Source organism: Microtus pennsylvanicus, chromosome X (genome assembly GCF_037038515.1).
Source record: "Microtus pennsylvanicus isolate mMicPen1 chromosome X, mMicPen1.hap1, whole genome shotgun sequence".
In the NCBI taxonomy this organism is placed as follows: domain Eukaryota; kingdom Metazoa; phylum Chordata; class Mammalia; order Rodentia; family Cricetidae; genus Microtus; species Microtus pennsylvanicus.
In genome coordinates this window covers 19544597-19562114 of record NC_134601.1, presented here as the reverse complement: position 1 = coordinate 19562114, position 17518 = coordinate 19544597, and the positions used below count along the sequence as shown (strand labels likewise).

The following is a 17518-nucleotide window of genomic DNA, read 5'->3' as shown; positions in this document are numbered from 1 at the left end:
CTTTTATACTGTATTACCATTTTCTGATTGCCAGTATGCACTATCACACTCAGCTCCCTTTTGTTTTATTTTACTTATTTATTTATTTAGGCCTTTTGTTGTTGTTTTTTGAGACAGGGTTTCTCTATAGCTTTGGAGCCTGTCCTGGAACTAGCTCTTGTAGACCACGCTGGCCATGAACTCAGAGAGATCCGCCTGCCTCTACATCCCGAGTGCTGGGATTAAAGGCACATGCCACCACTGCCTGGCTATTTTGGCCTTTTTTAACGTGTGTATGTGTTTGCATATGTGCCAGAGAATAACTTAATTTGCACGAGTCAGTTCTTTCCTTCTAGTATATGGGTCCTGTGAATTGAACTCAGGCTATTAGGCTTGGTGGTGAACATCTTTACCCTAGTTTGTTTTCTCACACAGGATATCAATATGTAGCCCAGACTATCCTCAGATTCATAATGATCCTCTAGTCTCAGGCTTCTGAGTGCTGGGATTACATGTTTATGCCACCATGCCCACGCTTCCTTTTATTACTACATCTATTTATTCATTTGTTTTTGTTTGTTTATTTGGTTCTGGAATTCACTCTGTAGATCAGGCTGACCTCGAATTCAGAGATCTGCCTGCCTCTGCCTCTAGAGTGCTGGGATTAAAGGAAGGCACCATTAATGCCCAGCTTGAACCCACTATCTGGCCAAGGCTGCCCTGAACTCCTGATTCTCCTGCCTTGCTATCTCCTGAGTGCTAGGATTAAAGATGTGTGGCTCTATTTTGACTCTCCATATTCTTTTAATTTTATACTTCAAAAAATTCTTTGTCTCACTTAGCCTGTTTCTTCTAACTAAAGATCTTTGAGTATGTGGTAGTTCTTTATTGCATGCTGGACATTTATGACTCTTTTGTGGTTTGAATGTCTGGATTTGTTGCCTTCCTGAAGAATATTGGACTTTGGCAGGTGGTTAGAGATGCACATGATCCTCTGTTTAGGTCTGTTATTAAGCTTTGGTAGGGCAAGTCTAGGAAGCTTTTACCAACAGTCAGTGTAGCCCTGTTCCTAAGGTGTGACCCTTCTGGGTTTTCAGTGATCTACTTCCTAGATTTTCACCTTATGAACATGCAGTTGAATATTCAACCTAAAATAATGCCAGGCATGGTGGCTCAAGCCTGGAATCTAGGCCAGCTTAGGTTATATAGCAAGACCCTGTCTCAAAAACAAAAAAAAACAAGACACCAGAAACAAATTTTTAAAACCTAAGGGGGCAGAGATGTATATAACAAATATGCAGGGTGGGCTAGGCTGAGCTATAGAGTGCTTACCCCACTGCCTTATACCTAGGTTCACAGAGTAAGAGGGGAAGGGTGGGAGTGGGGGATGAATCTGCAGAGGTTATTCTTTTTTTTTTTTTTTTTTGGTTTTTCGAGACAGGGTTTCTCTGTAGCTTTGGTGCCTGTCCTGGAACTAGCTCTTGTAGAACAGGCTGGCCTTGAACTCACAGAGATCCGCCTGCCTCTGCCTCTCTGCTGGGATTAAAGGCGAGCGCCACCACTGCCCCAGCGTGCAGAGGTTATTGTATAATTACAGAGGAGATGGATTCAAGGCCAATTCCTGTGGTTACTCAGCATTCTCATGTAAATATCACAAGCTCCAAACACAGTTGTTCACCAAGTCACATCTGTTTCTCAGTCCCTTCTTTCCCATCTTATTTGCTCACACAGGAAGCCTAGGTGCCACCCTTTGGTCCCCATGGTGATCCCTAGTTCAACAGCATTGAATAAGGTCTTTCTTGAAATAACTATGATATCTCTCCCGAGCCTTGTAATGTCTCCTCAGAACTGCTAGTTCACAGATACACATGTCAGCTTGGCAGTCCCACTGGACTACCTAGCAGGAATCTCTATAAAACAAGTCCACAAATAGTAAACTGTCCATCCAAAGCTTGCTTCTCACCAATAATCCGTCTCAGAGCAGATGTAAGAGCTTAGTATAGGTATTAGGGCTAACAAGATGGCTCAGGAGTTATGCGTGCATACTACTGTGGTAGGGAACTAAATCAGGTTCCCAGCACCCATGTCAAGCAGTTCACAGATGCCTATAACTCCAGATCCAGGGGACCTGGTGATTTTCTCACCTCTGTAGGCACCTATATGCATGAGTACATACCCATACATAGACACACACACACATTAAAAAGAATCTTTTTAACACCTTAGTTGTCCTTCATCTTTTTTCTCTTAATGCCACTTCTTACCCATTATCAAATCTTATCTTCTCTTCCCTCAGAAACTATCCTCTCCAAGGCTGCACAATCCGCCAGCATATCAATCACTTCACTTACAATATTGAATTGCAGAAGTACTTTCTAATGCAGAAACCATAAAATCAAAAGAACAACCAGCAAAACATTGTCTTTGGAGTTTTCTGGCTTGAGGAACTGGCTCAGTGAATAAAGGCTTTGCTATATAAGCAAGAGGAACAGAGCTCAGATCCCCAGAACCCATGTAAATGCTGAATGGGTGTGGTTCTCCTGTAATTCCAGCACTCAGAAGGCAGAGAGACAGGGAATCCTGAGAACAAGTTAGTCTAACAGTGAGTCCCAAGTTCAATTGACAGACACTGCCTCAATAAATAAGGTGGATATCAACATTGTAAGATACTTGAAAAACCAGAAAAGTGTTTGTGTGCTTCTATTAGATGGCACAAAGGCTATTTTTCCTCATATATGGAAGGTACCTACATTCTGGATTTTTTTAAGGTAGAGGGCTAGATCCAGGCAGTGGTGGTGCACGCCTTTAATCCCAGCACTTGGGAGGCAGAGGCACAGCATGAGACAAAGACCCAGTGATAAGGTATCTGATCACAATAAAGCAGAGAGGGGTGTATGCTGGTGCTCAACTCACTTTCTCTTTTCTTCTTATTTTATGCAGTTTGGAACTTCAGTCCATATTCAGGGCCTTCCCCCACCTAAACCTCTCTAAAACAACCTCATAGACACACCTAGAAGTGTCTCCTACATGATTCTGGGTTTCATTTTGTTGTTTTGGTTTGGTTTTAAGACAGGGTTTCTTGTAGCTCAAACTAGTCTCAAACTCACCTTGTAACGGAGGGTGACCCTAAACTTCTGATCCTCCTGCCTCTATCTCCCTAGTTCTGAATTTTGTGTGCACCACTAAATCTGCCTGATGGCTTGTCATTTGAATATCATCCCACTTTCCCAACCTTTCCTCCTTCTTTCTCCCTTTCTCTAAGACAAGGTTATGCTTTGTAGTCCATGCTAGCCTCGAATGCATAATTTTCCTGTCCACACCTTCCTAAAATCTTGCTAGATGTCAGTGATGTCCTTCTGCCAGAAAAGCCCCATCATTTTACTTCAGTTTTTGTTTCTTTCTTTGTTGCACACACACATCACGAAATGACAGGAAAATGAGGGATGAGGGTGTAGCTTAGTGGCAGAGTACTCTCCAAGTACCTCCAGTACTGCAAAAGAAAATAGAAAAGGAAAGGAGAAAAAAGAAGCACAGGGTTCACAGCCAGGCTGGTCTACAAAACAAGTTCCAGGACAGCCAGAACTGTTACACAGAGAAACCCTGCCTCAAAAACAAAAGAGCAAACAACAACAACAAAAAGAAACAGAAATGAACCCTGGGCAAACGGACCAATAGCCTTCTTTCTCATTGTACTACTTCTGTTCATGGCCCACACCTTTTCTTTATGAAGTCACGAATTTCCAGAACAGTGAATGGCATCTACTAGCAGCTCCTTTACTACTTTCTGCAATCCTATTTTTTCTTCTGAACTCTACATTCATCTCAGAGAACCTCCCAAGGGCCTACTGAACCTGGGTGACACCTAGTGAATCCTCCTCAGTCCAGCACCAGCTTCCAATAATGAGGTCCATGTGGAGACAGTTGAATCCCAGTGGCCACAAAGGAATCTTAGGAACTGGACCCTCTAGTTCTGTTCTTCCAGCTTGTTGTCTGCTTGACAGGATCTACAGTCTAGATTCTATATTCACTGAGACCAGCTCTGGTTGTGTCTGTGTGGGAGTTTCTATATTGAGTTAATTGAGATAGGAAGATCCTCTCTGTGGGTATAGGTAACACCATCCTATGGGCCAGGGTCCAAGAAATAATAAAAGAAGGAACTGAGCTGAGCACAAGCTTTCACCTCTCTCTGCTTTCTGACTGTAGACACAATGTGACCAGTTGCCTCAAGCTCCTGCCACTGTGCTTTCTCTGCCATGAGTGACTATGCCATCAAACTCTGAGCCAAAATAAACCCTCCCTTTTTGTAAAATTTTATTTTATGTCAATTGGTGCTTTACCTGTTATGTCTGTGTAAGGGTGTGAGATCCCCTGGAACTAGAGCTACAGACAGTTGTGAGCTGCCATGTGGGTAATGGAAATTGAACCCCGGTCTCTGGAAGAGCAGTCAGTGCTTCTAAATGATGAACCACCTCTCCAGCCCTGTTCTGCTTTCTTCCTTAAGTGCTTCTGTCAGACATTTTATTGCAACAAGGAACATAATGAATACAGCACAATGTAACCAGATTCTTCTTTCCCACCTGCCAGTTCCCGAATAACCATTCAGAGGCTTAGTATTACTTATAAATGTTTGACCAATAGCTTGGGCTTTTACTAACTAGCTCTTACAACTTAACCCATTTCTCTTAATCTATATATTGCCTCGTGGCCATAGTGTTACCTCATTTTCTACATGTCTTCCTTCCTCAGCAACTGGCTGGCTTCTCCCAGACTCCACCTTTCTACTCCTGTATCTCTGCTTGAATTTTCCACCTGTCCATCCTGCCTTGCTATAGGCCAAAGCGGCTTTATTTATCAACCAATGAGAGCAATGCATATTCACAGCAATACAGAAAGATATTCCAAGGCAGCTCAACACTTCAGACAAAGGGATCCTGTGTTCCTTCATGGCACAGCATTCTGTCTCTCCATTAGCCACAACAAGAATGTGACCTCTCCTGCCAGTGGCACTGGGATTTGTCTCTGCTGCATGAACAAGCTTTTTGGGATCCTATTCTTTTTGGATGTATACCTTGCTCAGCCTAGACATAGTAGGGTGGGCCTTGGACCTTCCACAAAGCAAAGTGTCTTACCCTCTCTTCGGATTGGAGGGGGGAGGGGTGGGAGGGTGTATGGAGTGAGTGGGAGGAGAGGAGGAAGTGGGAATTTGGATTGGTATTTTTTAAAGTAATAAAATAATAATAATAAACCAAGCGGTGGTGGTGCACGCTTTAATCCCAGCACTCGGGAGGCAGAGGCAGGTGGATCTCTGTGAGTTCGAGACCAGCCTGGTCTACAGAGCTAGTTCCAGGACAGGCTCCAAAGCCACAGAGAAACCCTGTCTCGAAAAACAAAACAAAAAATAATAATAATAATAAAATTCAGAAATATTAAAAAAGAAAGAACTCTACTACACTGTTTTATCTTTTTTTTAAAATAAATTTTATTTATTTATTTATTATGTATACAGTGCTCTGCCCACATATATTTCTGTAGGCCAGAAGAGGGCACCAAATCTCATTACAGATGGTTGTGAGCCACCATGTAGATGCTGGGAATTGAACTCAGGACCTTTGGAAGAGCAGGCAGAGCTCTTAACCACTGAGCCATCTCCACAGCCCCACTGTTTTAGAATAGAAAGACACATTTCTAACTATTTCTAAAACAATTCAAAACTCCACAGATTCAACGCAATGCCCATCAAAATCCCAGCAAAATTCTTCAAAGACCTCAAAAGAACGGTACTCAACTTCATATGGAAAAGCAAAAAACCCAGGATAGCCAAAACAATCCTGTACAATAAAAGAACTTCTGGAGGCATCACAATCCCTGACTTCAAACTCTACTACAGAGCTACAGTACTGAAAACAGCCTGGTATTGGCATAAGAACAGACAGGAGGACCAATGGAACCAAATAGAAGACCCAGATATCAATCCACACATCTTTGAACACCTACCTGATTTTTGACAAGGAAGCAAAAATAAAATGAAAAAAAAAGAAAGCATATTTAACAAGTGGTGCTGGCATAACTGGATATCAACATGTAGAAGAATGAAAATAGACCCATATCTATCACCATGCACAAAACTCAGGTCCAAATGGATCAAAGACCTCAACATAAAGCCAGCCACACTGAACCTCATAGAAAAGAAAGTGGAAAGTACACTTGAATACATTGGCACAGAGAACCACTTCCTAAATAGAACCCCAGCAATACAGACACTGAGAGAAACAATTAATAAATGGGACCTCCTGAAACTAAAAAGCTTCTGTAAAGCAAAGGACATGGTCAACAAGTCAAAACAACAGCCTACAGAATGAGGAAAGATCTTCACTAACCCCTTATCAGACAGAGGTCTGATCTCCAAAATATACAAAGAACTCAAGAAATTGGACACCAAAAGATCACATAATCCAATAAAAAAAAATGGAATACAGACCTAAACAGAGAACTCTCAACAGAGGAATCTAAAATGGCTGAAAGACACTTTAAGGAAATGTTCAACATCCTTAGTCATCAGAGAAATGCAAATGAAAACAACTCTGAGATTCCATCTTACACCTGTAAGAATGGCCGAGATCAAAAACACAGATGACAACTTATGCTGGAGAGGTTGTGGGGTAAAGGGAACACTTCTGCATTACTGGTGGGAGTGCAAGCTGGAGCAACCCCTTTGGATGTCAGTGTCACAATTTCTCAGAAAATTAGCAAACCACCTTCCTCAAGACCCAGTAATACCACTTTTGGTTATATATCCAAAGGATGCTCAATCGTGCCACAAGGACATGTGTTCAATTATGTTCATAGCAGCTTTGTTTGTCATAGCCAGAACCTAATGGAAACAACCTAAATGCCCCTCGACCGAAGAATGGATGAGGAAAATGTGGTACATTTACACAATGGAGTACTAGACAGCAGAAAAAAATAACAACAGCTTGAATTTTGCAGGAAAATGGATGGAGCTAGAAAACATTATTTTGAGTGAGGTAATCCAGACACAGAAAGACAATTATCACATGTACTCACTCATAGGTGGTTTTTAAACATAAGGCAAAGAAAACCAGCCTACAAAGCACAATCCCAGAGAACTTAAACAACAATGCAGATACTAAGACTTACATAGATCTAATCTACACAGATAGTAGAAAGTAGAAAAAGACAAGATCTCCTGAGTAAATTGGGAGCATGGGGACCTTTGAGGAGGGTTGAAGGGCGGGGGAGAGGCAAGGAGGGAAGCAGAGAAAAATGTAGAGCTCAATAAATATCAATAAAAAATGAAAAAAAAAAGAATTCAAAACTCCATGTTCAGGACTAAAATAGACATATAAAATTATGTAATAATAAAATTGGAAGTCTGCCAAAATAAATAAATTCTAGTGTTTGTTTCCCACAACACTGTGCCAAAGTATAAAATACAGTTTTATACAAAAGAAAAAAGAGAATGTGGCCTCTCTAGCCAGGCATGTTGATATGTCTTTAAACTCAGCACCCAGTAGGCAAAGACAGGTGGATCTCTATGAGTTTGAGGCCAGTCTGGTCTACATAGGGAGTTCCAGGATAGCCAGGGCTACACAAAAAGACTGTCCCAAAAAAATAAAAAACAAACAAAAAACTGGCCTCTCTTTCCACACCAGACCTTTGTCCTCTTAGTATTGATCCTAAGGACTCCCCAGGCACTTGGGGTTGTTTCCAGAAAACAGATTTGTTGCTTTTGTAAAGCTGTGTTACTGTGCTTATCTAAAACATCTGATTGGTCTAATAAAGAGCTAAACAGCCAATAGCTAGGCAGGAGAGGGATAGGCGGCGCTGGTAGGCAGAGAGGGAAGCAAGAGATGTCAAGGTACAAGAGAACCAGGAGAGTAGAACTCTAGGGGCCAGCCACCCAGTCACACAGCCTGCCGGCTTAGTAAGAGTGAAAGTAAGTCATACTACAGAAGAAAAGGAAAAAGCCCAGAGGCAAAAGGTAGCTGGAATAATTTAATTTGAGGAAAGCTGGCTAGAAATAAGCCAAGCTAAGGCTGGGTATTTATAAGTAATAAGACTCCATGTGTATTTATTTGGGAGCTAGGTGGCAGGTCCCCAAAAGGGTCAAGAATAAAAACAACCAACAATATAGATCTTTCCCCCATGAAGACTCAGGATTGAACTTCAAGGAGTTCCCTTTCCAGAAGATGCAAAACTAGAGATAGCTCCTATCTAGGCACCAGGCTCAGAGTCCCTTAGGCTTCATCCATATGAATGTAGAGTTCAGGGAGCTTGAAAGCTAAGGAGGGGATTTGAAGCACTAATATGTGGATGAGATAACTGAGAGCAAACTCTTTTTCTCCACAGTACCTTTTCTGATGACTTTTCAAAAGGCAGACTGGGGTTGTCACAGAGGACTAGACAATTCAAATTCAGAGTGGCTCCCAGCAGCATACATCAAGAGTAGATGAGGTCTGGTCTAACTACCCACTACAATGTGCTCCCAAGATATCCTGACCTGCTCTACTCTCTTCCCTCCCCAATGTGATCTCAGATGACTCTACTATAGGAACAGAGTCAATCATAGCAAAGTTCACTACAAACTACCATCAAGCTTGCCAGAGAGGCAAGGTGCTCTCCATGGTGCAGACAAACATCTGGCCCCAATCAAAGGAAATCTCAGCCTCCACGTCAGACCACTCACTATGTCTCAGCTTACCCAAGAGAAACTGAGAGAGCTGGCCATTGAGATGGCAGAGCCACTGGCACTGCCCACCCCCAGATGGATCCTGCCCCACTGCTGTAATAGTGACCAGTTCCCATGCAGACTGAGCAGAGTAGGCACAGATGTGGCAAGTGAACAGTGACTTCGAGGCACCCATAGCAGCTAAGAGGACACAAGGACCTGGGAAGGTTTAAGAAAGTACTCCCTTTTTACTCCAAAGCCCTTGCCAAGCCTGAGGATATGTCCCCACATTCAAAGACAACAGCTGGGCCTTCCCTTAGAAAGCCCCCCTTTTCCTTTCAGATTTGTTCCCATGATATCCCTTTCTGTTTCCAGGAAAGGAAAGGTCCAAAGAGGCCTGTCTACAGAAAGCTTAAAGGTTGTTAAGGTCTAGGCCTGGAGATATGAGGAATGACTGCTAAAAACCCAGGAAGTCTTTGGAGTGATACAAATAAATGATCTTGAAGTATATGGAGGGAATGGTTTCATGCATTGTGAATAAACTAATTTATTCACTCAATTATATGGTTTAAAATGGGTGATATGGTTGCACATGCTTTTAATCTCAGCACTTGAGAGGAAGAGACAGATGGATCTCTGACTTTGACGCCAGCCTGGTCTGCACAGTGAGTTCTTAGGATAGCTATGGCTATGTAGAGAGAATCTGTCTAAAGAAATAAATAAAATGAATGGGTAAAAAGAAGAATCTTTTGGTATGATCTGTAAAAGAGACTGACACAGGATATTACTCTGTAGCTCAGGCTGGCCTGGAACTTGCTGTACAACCCAGGTTAATCTCAAAACTCATTATTCCTCTGCTTCTACTTCCCCAGTGCTAGGATTATAGGTGTGAACCACACACATGGTAAAATGACAAAAATATTACATGTTATCTCAACAAAAATATTTTAGGGCTGGCTCTCCAGCTGGTAAAGTGTTTGCCTTGTAAACATAAGATTATGAGTTTAATCCACAGAATCTATATTTTTTAAAAGCCCAACACTGATGGTATACATGTGCAATTTCAACCCTGGAGAGATAGACAGGGAGCTCCCTGGGGCTCACCAACCTTCTAGCCTAGTGTACTTGGCAAGTTCCAAGCCAGTGAGAGATGCTATCTCCAAAAATAAATAAATAAATAAAAATAAAAAAGAAAGATGGGAACAGAATGACACCCAGGGTTGCCTTCTGGCATGCATGCACATGCATGAACACATGCATGCATGCATGCACGCACGCACACACACACATACATATACACACACACACTCACTCACTCTCTCTCTCTCTCTCTAAAAATAAAGCACAGGTTCTTATAATGTAGGCACTCCAGCTCCAATGTGAACTTTTTTTATTGTAAAAGAGAAAATCAGTAATGACAATATTAGGGCCAGAGAATAGCAACTAACATCCTCCCAGAGTGCTCTGGCATGATCCCAGGGAATCTAGGCACCTGGAGCCCTGAAGACATGAGGGACACTCTGGGGAAAGTGAAGGTCATGCCCACTTCTGGATGCTCACCGGATCTGGTGTGAAAAAATGGGGACACATGAAACAAGGAATGGAAGCCAGGAAATAAATAGGGGCAGGCTAGCATATCACTTTTGATTCTCCTCCTCCTCTTTCTTTCTCTCTCTTTGTGTGTTATAATGGTCTTACTATGTAGCCTAGAGTATCTGGTAACTTGGTGCTCCTCTTGTCTCAATCTCCCCTGTGTAGAGATTACAGGTATGTTCTACCATGTCAGATTAGTTATCTCTGGTTTCCTGGCAGGATGGTTGCAGATCACTAAAAGCTGAGATAACTCCCATCCCCTGACTTTGAACTGCCCAGAACCAGCAGTGGGACACCAAGAAGTGGCTTCCCAGGACCTAACCTTCCTTCCTGTCTTCCCTGCCTCCTCACCGTGTATTTGTCCCATTTCTTCTCTGGGTCATAGGGCTCCCAGCGACTGGCAGGAAAGATGTGCTTGTTCTTCTCATACCAGCTCCGCAGCACCACTTTGCCTGCATGTGACTGGGGAATGAAGGCTGTGATTCAGGGCCATCCTACCTGACCTTGCCTTCCTGTGACTTCTCCCCAAGGATAACCCCAATGTCAGGCTCAGGGTGTCTTTGCCTGCCCAGTACCCTGGCACTATCATACCTCATCCTTCTCCACAGTGGCATCACTGAGCAGTCGTACATCATCATGAACATCGAAGTTGAAGAGTGGCCCTGGAGGGGAGAAGCAGTAATCCCAAAGCCATACTACTGCCTTTCCCAACATATTAGAAAAAGCTAAGCTAGAATCACTCACCACTCTTTCCTCGTGCTTTGGTGACGATGAAATCGTAGAAGCTGTGATGCTAGGAGCAGAGGGTGGGAAAGGCAAGCTTGATGATCCATCTAGGTCTCTATCACCCACTACTCCCCACACTCCTACTTGCAGGGTGGGAGCAGGCACCACTGTGCCTACTAGCCCTGGAAGAGTGCACAACAGTATAGTGACTCTCCTATGAAACAGTGTGCATGACTCAGGGTTGAAGGGACTCACGTGGGGGATGATTAGGTCCTCCTTGATATACATGAGCTGCTCCACCCCTGCTGACCTGAGAGAGATTGGAAGGGATAAATACCTGAAAGTCAATGAGTTGGCACAATACTTTAAGCCTTAATGCTTAAGGGAAGCTGTGTAGTTTAGTGAGCCTGGGATAGCAGTCCCAGTGTCTTCCACTTCTGGACCGTATCACCAAGGTAGGGCTCTCTCTCCTGAGCTCTCTACAGCAGGAAGTTAAGAAAAAAGGGCACAACTCTCCTCTTTGAGGAGCACAGTGCTCAGCACAACATCTTCCCAGCAGTGGAGCAGTCAGCATGGTTGTCTGATACTCTGGCTGGGGAGGCAGGCTCTTCAGGTACATAACACAGGCACACACAGTACATAGTAGCTTGCTCACCTGAGCTCACTGAAGTCTTTGCGCAAGATCTCGAGTGCTTTCTGCAGGAACTGCTGCATGGTGTTGCCCTTTTTCATCTGCAGAAGCAGGTATACCAGTGAGTTGGGAAGGAAAGACAACGACCCAAAGAAATACCCCCAAGAAGACAAAGATCCACCCTGCTATCCACAGAGGTTTCCCAAGCCAAGACTGTCAGTTGCTTTCTATTGAACTCAAGACAAAGGAGCCCTTCCATTGCCTACCTTAACTGTGCGCCGGTGTCCAGAGCCATCCCAGTAACTAAAGGTGATTTCAATCTCTTCACCTACAAAGAAGAGTTGCCTCTTGGTCTAGAGACCCAAGTGCCCAGAGTTCCCTTGGGCTACATAGCCAAGGTGAATATTGGCTAGAGAACTTCTTGAGTCTTAGTCCTGTTTTTTCACTGCCCCAACTCTGGATCACACATGTTCAACTCTACTAGAACTTATTGTTTTTGTGTCTATTTTGTTTTTGACTTTTCGAGATTGGGTCTCATGTAGCCAAGACTGGCTTCAAACTAGCCATGTAGCTAAGGATGACCTTAAACTTCAGATCCTCTTGCCTTAAGCTCTTGAATGCTGAGATAACAGGCCTAAGCAACTGTATCTAGCTATATAGTACTTACTCTTGATTTTCTCCTGCTTGGCTTCCCATTCCTGACGCAGCTCTTCTCGAAGCCGATTTTCCTCCTCCTGAGAGGAAATGGACAAAGGATGAGGTTAAGGGCTGCTCCCTGAGCAATAGTCTCCACCAAGGTCAACTTCATGATCAATACCAAAGTCAACTAGAGCCAGGCAGTTTTTACCTCCCTGTCCCGGTCAGGCAAGAAGCTCGTGTCTACATCAGGGTTCTTCCCCAGTTTCCTTTTCTTTGTGGTAATCTCTAGAGCAATGAGACAAACATCTTACCATTTTTCAGAAAACGATTCTGTGGTTTTGTTTTTAGACATTTATGTAACCCTGAGTGACCTGAAACTCTCTTATGTAGACCAGAATGGGCTCAAACTCAGAGATCTACCTACCTCTGTCTCCTGAGTGCTGGGATTAAAGGCATGTGGCACCATGCCTGTACTAAAAATGGTTTTGATCTCCGTGGACCTGTCTGTTTGTAAGGTCTCTCAGGCAACTGGAACATGTTTTAAGAACTACTGACTTAGCCAGCCTTGATGGAACACACCTTTAATCCCAGTACTTTCAAGAGGAGAGGCATGTGGATCAGGGTTTAAGCCCAGCTTGGTGTACACAGTGAGTGCCAGACATACCACAACTACAGTTAAACCTTGTCTTAAAAATAATCATTCATATGATGGTGGCACACACCTTTAATCTCAGCATTCAGGAGGCAAAAGAAGGCAGATCTTTGGGAGTTTGAAGCCAGCCTGGTATACAAAGCAAGTTCTATAACTGCTAGGGCTATTACACAGAAAAGCCTTGTTTCCAAAAACACTAAAATAAATAAATAAAATAAAAATAAAGGGAAAAACAGAACTACTAACCTAAATAAATAACAAGCATAAACTAAAAGAAATAATCATAGATGCCAGGGAGCTGGGTGTCTAGTTCCTATTACTAAGACCTCAAAATGATGGCAAGGGAAAACTCACCACCAGTGCTTTTCAAAAGTCTCAGTGAACTCGGGGTAGTGGCACACACCTGTAATCCTAGCACTTGGAAGCCTGAGGCAACAGCACTGAAATTTAGAGGCCAGCCTAGGATATACAGTAAGACTATCTGAAAGAAAAAGATCCCACTAATACACAGTGAGCTTGAGAACCTTTCCACTAGCCTGTGCAATCTAGAATACGCAAGATGACTATCAAGGTCAGACTGAGCTACATAAGACCCTGTCTCAAAATAAATCAAGCACTACTTGCCACCTAAAGCCCTGAGCACTACTGAATGTATATCTAACTCAACAAGCTATCTAATGGTATTATTTCAGATACATTTGGGTTAAATGTATTACTAAAGTGGAAGGGCCCAGTGTGGTGGTACACACTTATAATCTTAGCATTGAGGAAAATCTCAATAAAAGAAATTAAAAAAAATTACAGCGGCAAGAAACAACCACAGGAAGGGGGACCTACATGACTAAGATAACAGCTATTACCTAACTTATTCCAAGTCCTCAAATGCGTCCTTTGTCCTGTTATTTCGGTCCAACTGTTTCACTTCATTATCTACTCGTCCTAACCTTCTCCCATCTCTGCAACTAATAAAATACTCATCCTTCATACCCAACACAACTATTCCCCATGTGACTCTTTCTCTCACATGGATCTAGTGATTTCCCCTGGGCTCTAAGGAAAGCAGCATTCCTGAGTGTCCAGAGTCCCTACTGACTGTGTAGCCTGGCGAGGCACAGAGCAGATATACATACATAGGGCTGTACATTAGAGGCACTGGATTTCAGAAGGTATAAGATCAAATTCATGAATCACTACCAGTGCCCAGTGGCCACCTGTGGTGAGCAGTTACAATACCTGGCAGTGGCCAGGCATGGCACACACTTTAATGCCAGTACTCAGGGAGGCAGAGGCAGGTGGATTGGTGTGAGTTCAAGGCCAGTCTTGTCTACAAAGTGAGGTCCAGAGAGCCAGGACTATTACACAGATAAACTCTATTTTGGAAAAACAAAACCATACCAAATCAAACAAAAAAAATCCCTCACAATACCTGGCAGTGTAGTCACAAACATTCCCATTATTTCAGAAAGTTTTAGCAGGCTATCTTCTCCCCTCAGTTTATCCTGTGTGCCCCAAAGGACAGCTTCTGGATCCTTTTAGACCAGGCACTAGTCCTCTGGTAACTTCCCACACTGGTGGCTCCCGTACAGGGACTACTGGCCTAGCTCTGACTCAGTCTCCTGCTGCCAGTACCTCTGTATTTTAGCTTTAAAACCATGGTGCTGCCTCAGTTCTGTTTTCTCTTACCCTGTGTGAAACTGGGGACCACAAGCCCAGTAGGTGACCAGGGCTAAAGAATGAGTGTGCTTCTTCCTTTGCCGGCCCAAATGTTAGCCCAAATGCCAGGACAGAGCTCTGGCTGGCAGTGCCCTCACCTTCCCTCTCCAGTTCCTCCTCATACATGGCCACCTCTTCCTCCTCTTCACCTCCCTCCTCTTCTTCCTCCAAGGTGAAGGACAGGCTAGAGATCTTCCGCTTGGCCTCCTTCTTGCGCTCCTTCTCTCGCAGCTTCTCTAGCTTCCTACCAAGGCATGGATGGCCATCATGCCTCATGTTCCTGCCCTGAGGCCCCTTCTCTGACCCAGAGCCACTGTGTGCCTAGCAAGGGGTCCATTTAGCACAGGCTGGATCTCCCCAGCACCCCAGAGGGATTCTATTTGCCCTAGTTTACTTCAAGTTCAAGGACATGGCTCTGATTATGACACACCAAGCATAAAGGACACAGGGGTCATGGGACAGAGAGGAATGGGGACAATGCAGGCTGTTCAGGCACCCAGTAAAAAGAAAGGGCTCAGAAAGGACTCACCACCTTTACAGAGGAACAGAAAGAAAGATAAACCTGGAAAGTGAGAACCAGTGTGGAGCTCAATAGATACCACAACTGCTCCCAAAGCAGAAAATGGGGTCTCCCTGTGGAATGGGGATGGGAACAGCCTGACCCACCCCAGGAATTCCCAAGCACTAGCTGTACTATAAAGGGAGGACTGCTTAGAGAGGATGGGGGACCCACAGCTGTAACTCCTTTGACTGTTCCTTTTTTGCCAGCTGTTTCTCTCTCTCTTTCACCAGTGCCTCCTGTTTGGCCTTCATGTCATTCAGGGTCACGAGACCTGTGAGGCAAGGAGATAGGGGAGGAAAGGCTGGTCATCCAGGGCCAGTGAAGGAGTACCTCCTGGCTCTGGAAGAAGGTGGTACAAGTGTCTTGCTTACCCACGGTACTGGACTTGAGCTCTGCTTCCACAGCGTCATAGTGGGCAGAAAACTTCTTATCAATGTTGGATTTCATTATATTCTCCTGTAGGGGAGGGACACATCAGTGAAGGCCATCCACCACTCCATTGTGGAAGTGAAAGACTGGCTGTGGATCCCAGACACACTATGATATAATCTTAGAAAACACAGACATACACCCTTCCTTTTCTAGGTGGAAGGGTCCATGATGCTAGGAAGGCTAAAGTAGCCAAAGGTCATCCTTTCCTTGTCATCTCTAAGCTGCTCTGGCCTCTTCAGGTCTCCAGCTGGGCATCAGCACTCCCTCAGTACCCTACAGCCACCACCATACTCACCTTTGGCCTTTTTTTTTACCCTGTCTTTAAGTTGAAGATCCTGAGACCCAAACCATGGGATTTCAGAAAAGAATAAACAAAAAAATGAGGGATCCCTGTGAGAATTTTCCTTCTTTTTGGCCTAGGATGCTGTCAGCAGTCATCCAGGTCACTGTTCTTCAGTCCAGTCCTATCTTAATAGGTACCATTTAGGTCCCTCTCTGACCAGGATTTCCAAATGAATGGCCAGCAGAAGTATACTTCCAGCTGCCACTAAGGCAATGAGGTCAGAACTAGAGAACTACGTGTCAATCCAAGCATGACTGAGGGTTGATGATACCTCCATCTGATGGCTGGTTCTTGGGTGTGGCTTCTCACTTCCCTAGATAGGGCCTGTTCTCACCTGGAGAGCTAAGGCCCTGCTTCTGTCAGGAGTCTTGCCCAAAGGATTAAGCCAAGGTCTCCTTGGTACCACGCCCCTGAATCCAGTGGCCACTGACTGAAGAAGCCCTGAGGGACGCACTAGTACTCTGGGATGCTAAAGGCACTGGAATGAGCTTCAGGGGCATACTCCTGTGCCTCTCCACAGGAAATGTATGTATCGGAAGCCTGGGAACATGAACTAGGAAACTCTGTGCTCAAGTCTCACCCAACATCAGTGCCACCACTGTGGATCACTCCTGCTAAAGTTTTCACAAGCTAGTGGTCTCAATCTCTGACAAGACCCAACACTGAGCCCACTTTACAGAATACACTGTCTCAGCTGGCTTCCAATACCAGTCAGAGATGCAGAACCAAGTCCCGCCCCCGGTGCGGGGCCCGCCCTCTGGGCTCTCCTAGCCCGCCTAGGGGTCTCCCAGAGTCAAGCAGCACGAGACCGCCAGGGGGCCCGCACGAAGCGCATGCTCTGAGGCGCCCCGGCCTGGCCCACACCTCTGCGATCCTCTGCTTCATCTGCTCCATTTGCTCGCGCTGTTTCTCCCTTTTCTTCATCAGGTGCATGGCGCGGCCCGCCTCGCTTGCGGCGCCCTTATACTGAGCCATAGTGACTATGGCTATGGCTGTGGCGGCAGTGGCGGCTGCGGCGGCGGCGGCGGCGACGAGCGGCGGTGGAGAGTTCTGCCTGAAGAAGTCCTGGCGATGGCGGTTTAGTCAGCTGACTGTGACGTCACCAACCAGGGAACGTACGGACGCTGGCCCTGCCTTACGCCCCCCCCCTCCCCGTGACTCTGGCACGTGATCACACCTCGCCCCGCCCCACAGGAGGCTGGGCTCCTTCCCTCACCGTGATAAACTACAAGTTCTCCTCGCTCTATTGTGACAGAGCTGTGTCCCCTAGTTTCTTGCACGCCCTCAAAGTTAACTGCTGTCGAACCCAATCAGATTCAGCTGCACACACAATAAATAAATTTGAAGATCTTTTTCTAAAAAAAAAAGTTAACTGCTGTCTTAAGCTATACCTACAGTCCCCTTATAGTCTCTTGTTGGCCCCAAGACTGAGCACAATGCTCCCCTGAGTTGGTTCTTAGAGCTCTTGAGCTATGTCTCATGGTCAGGTGTCCTCATAACTTTGAAGCTATTTCCTCTACTTTGTCACAGACTGACACTTATTTGGCGGCTTGGATTTT

The 17518-nt window shown here is 44.7% G+C and overlaps 2 protein-coding genes across 2 annotated transcripts in view; one reads left to right on the top strand and one right to left on the bottom strand.

Moving 5' to 3' along the window:
• Dnase1l1 (deoxyribonuclease 1 like 1) overlaps positions 1-17518 on the top strand; it is a 72222-nt gene that overhangs the window by 11636 nt on the left and 43068 nt on the right. The gene's annotated exons all lie outside the window — the stretch shown is intronic.
• Positions 10042-17052, bottom strand: Fam50a (family with sequence similarity 50 member A). Its single transcript, XM_075957741.1, has 13 exons — positions 16824-17052; positions 15556-15640; positions 15356-15455; positions 14721-14866; positions 12466-12542; positions 12286-12352; positions 11885-11946; positions 11643-11719; positions 11243-11297; positions 11006-11054; positions 10853-10923; positions 10613-10723; positions 10042-10233 (listed from the first exon to the last, which is right to left on the bottom strand). The coding sequence occupies exons 1-13, from the start codon at positions 16932-16934 to the stop codon at positions 10225-10227; spliced, it is 1020 nt and encodes a 339-aa protein (XP_075813856.1). The 5' UTR covers positions 16935-17052; the 3' UTR covers positions 10042-10224.

Bases quoted from the DNA above. Each gene is read 5' to 3' on its own strand.
- Fam50a (XM_075957741.1), bottom strand. From the start codon at position 16,934: ATGGCTCAGTATAAGGGCGCCGCAAGCGAGGCGGGCCGCGCCATGCAC. The intron at 11,720-11,884 runs GTAGGCAATGGA...CTGCTTCTGCAG, and splicing joins GACACCGGCGCACAGTTAAG to ATGAAAAAGGGCAACACCAT. The intron at 11,298-11,642 runs GTGAGCAAGCTA...AATCTCTCTCAG, and splicing joins AAAGACTTCAGTGAGCTCAG to GTCAGCAGGGGTGGAGCAGC.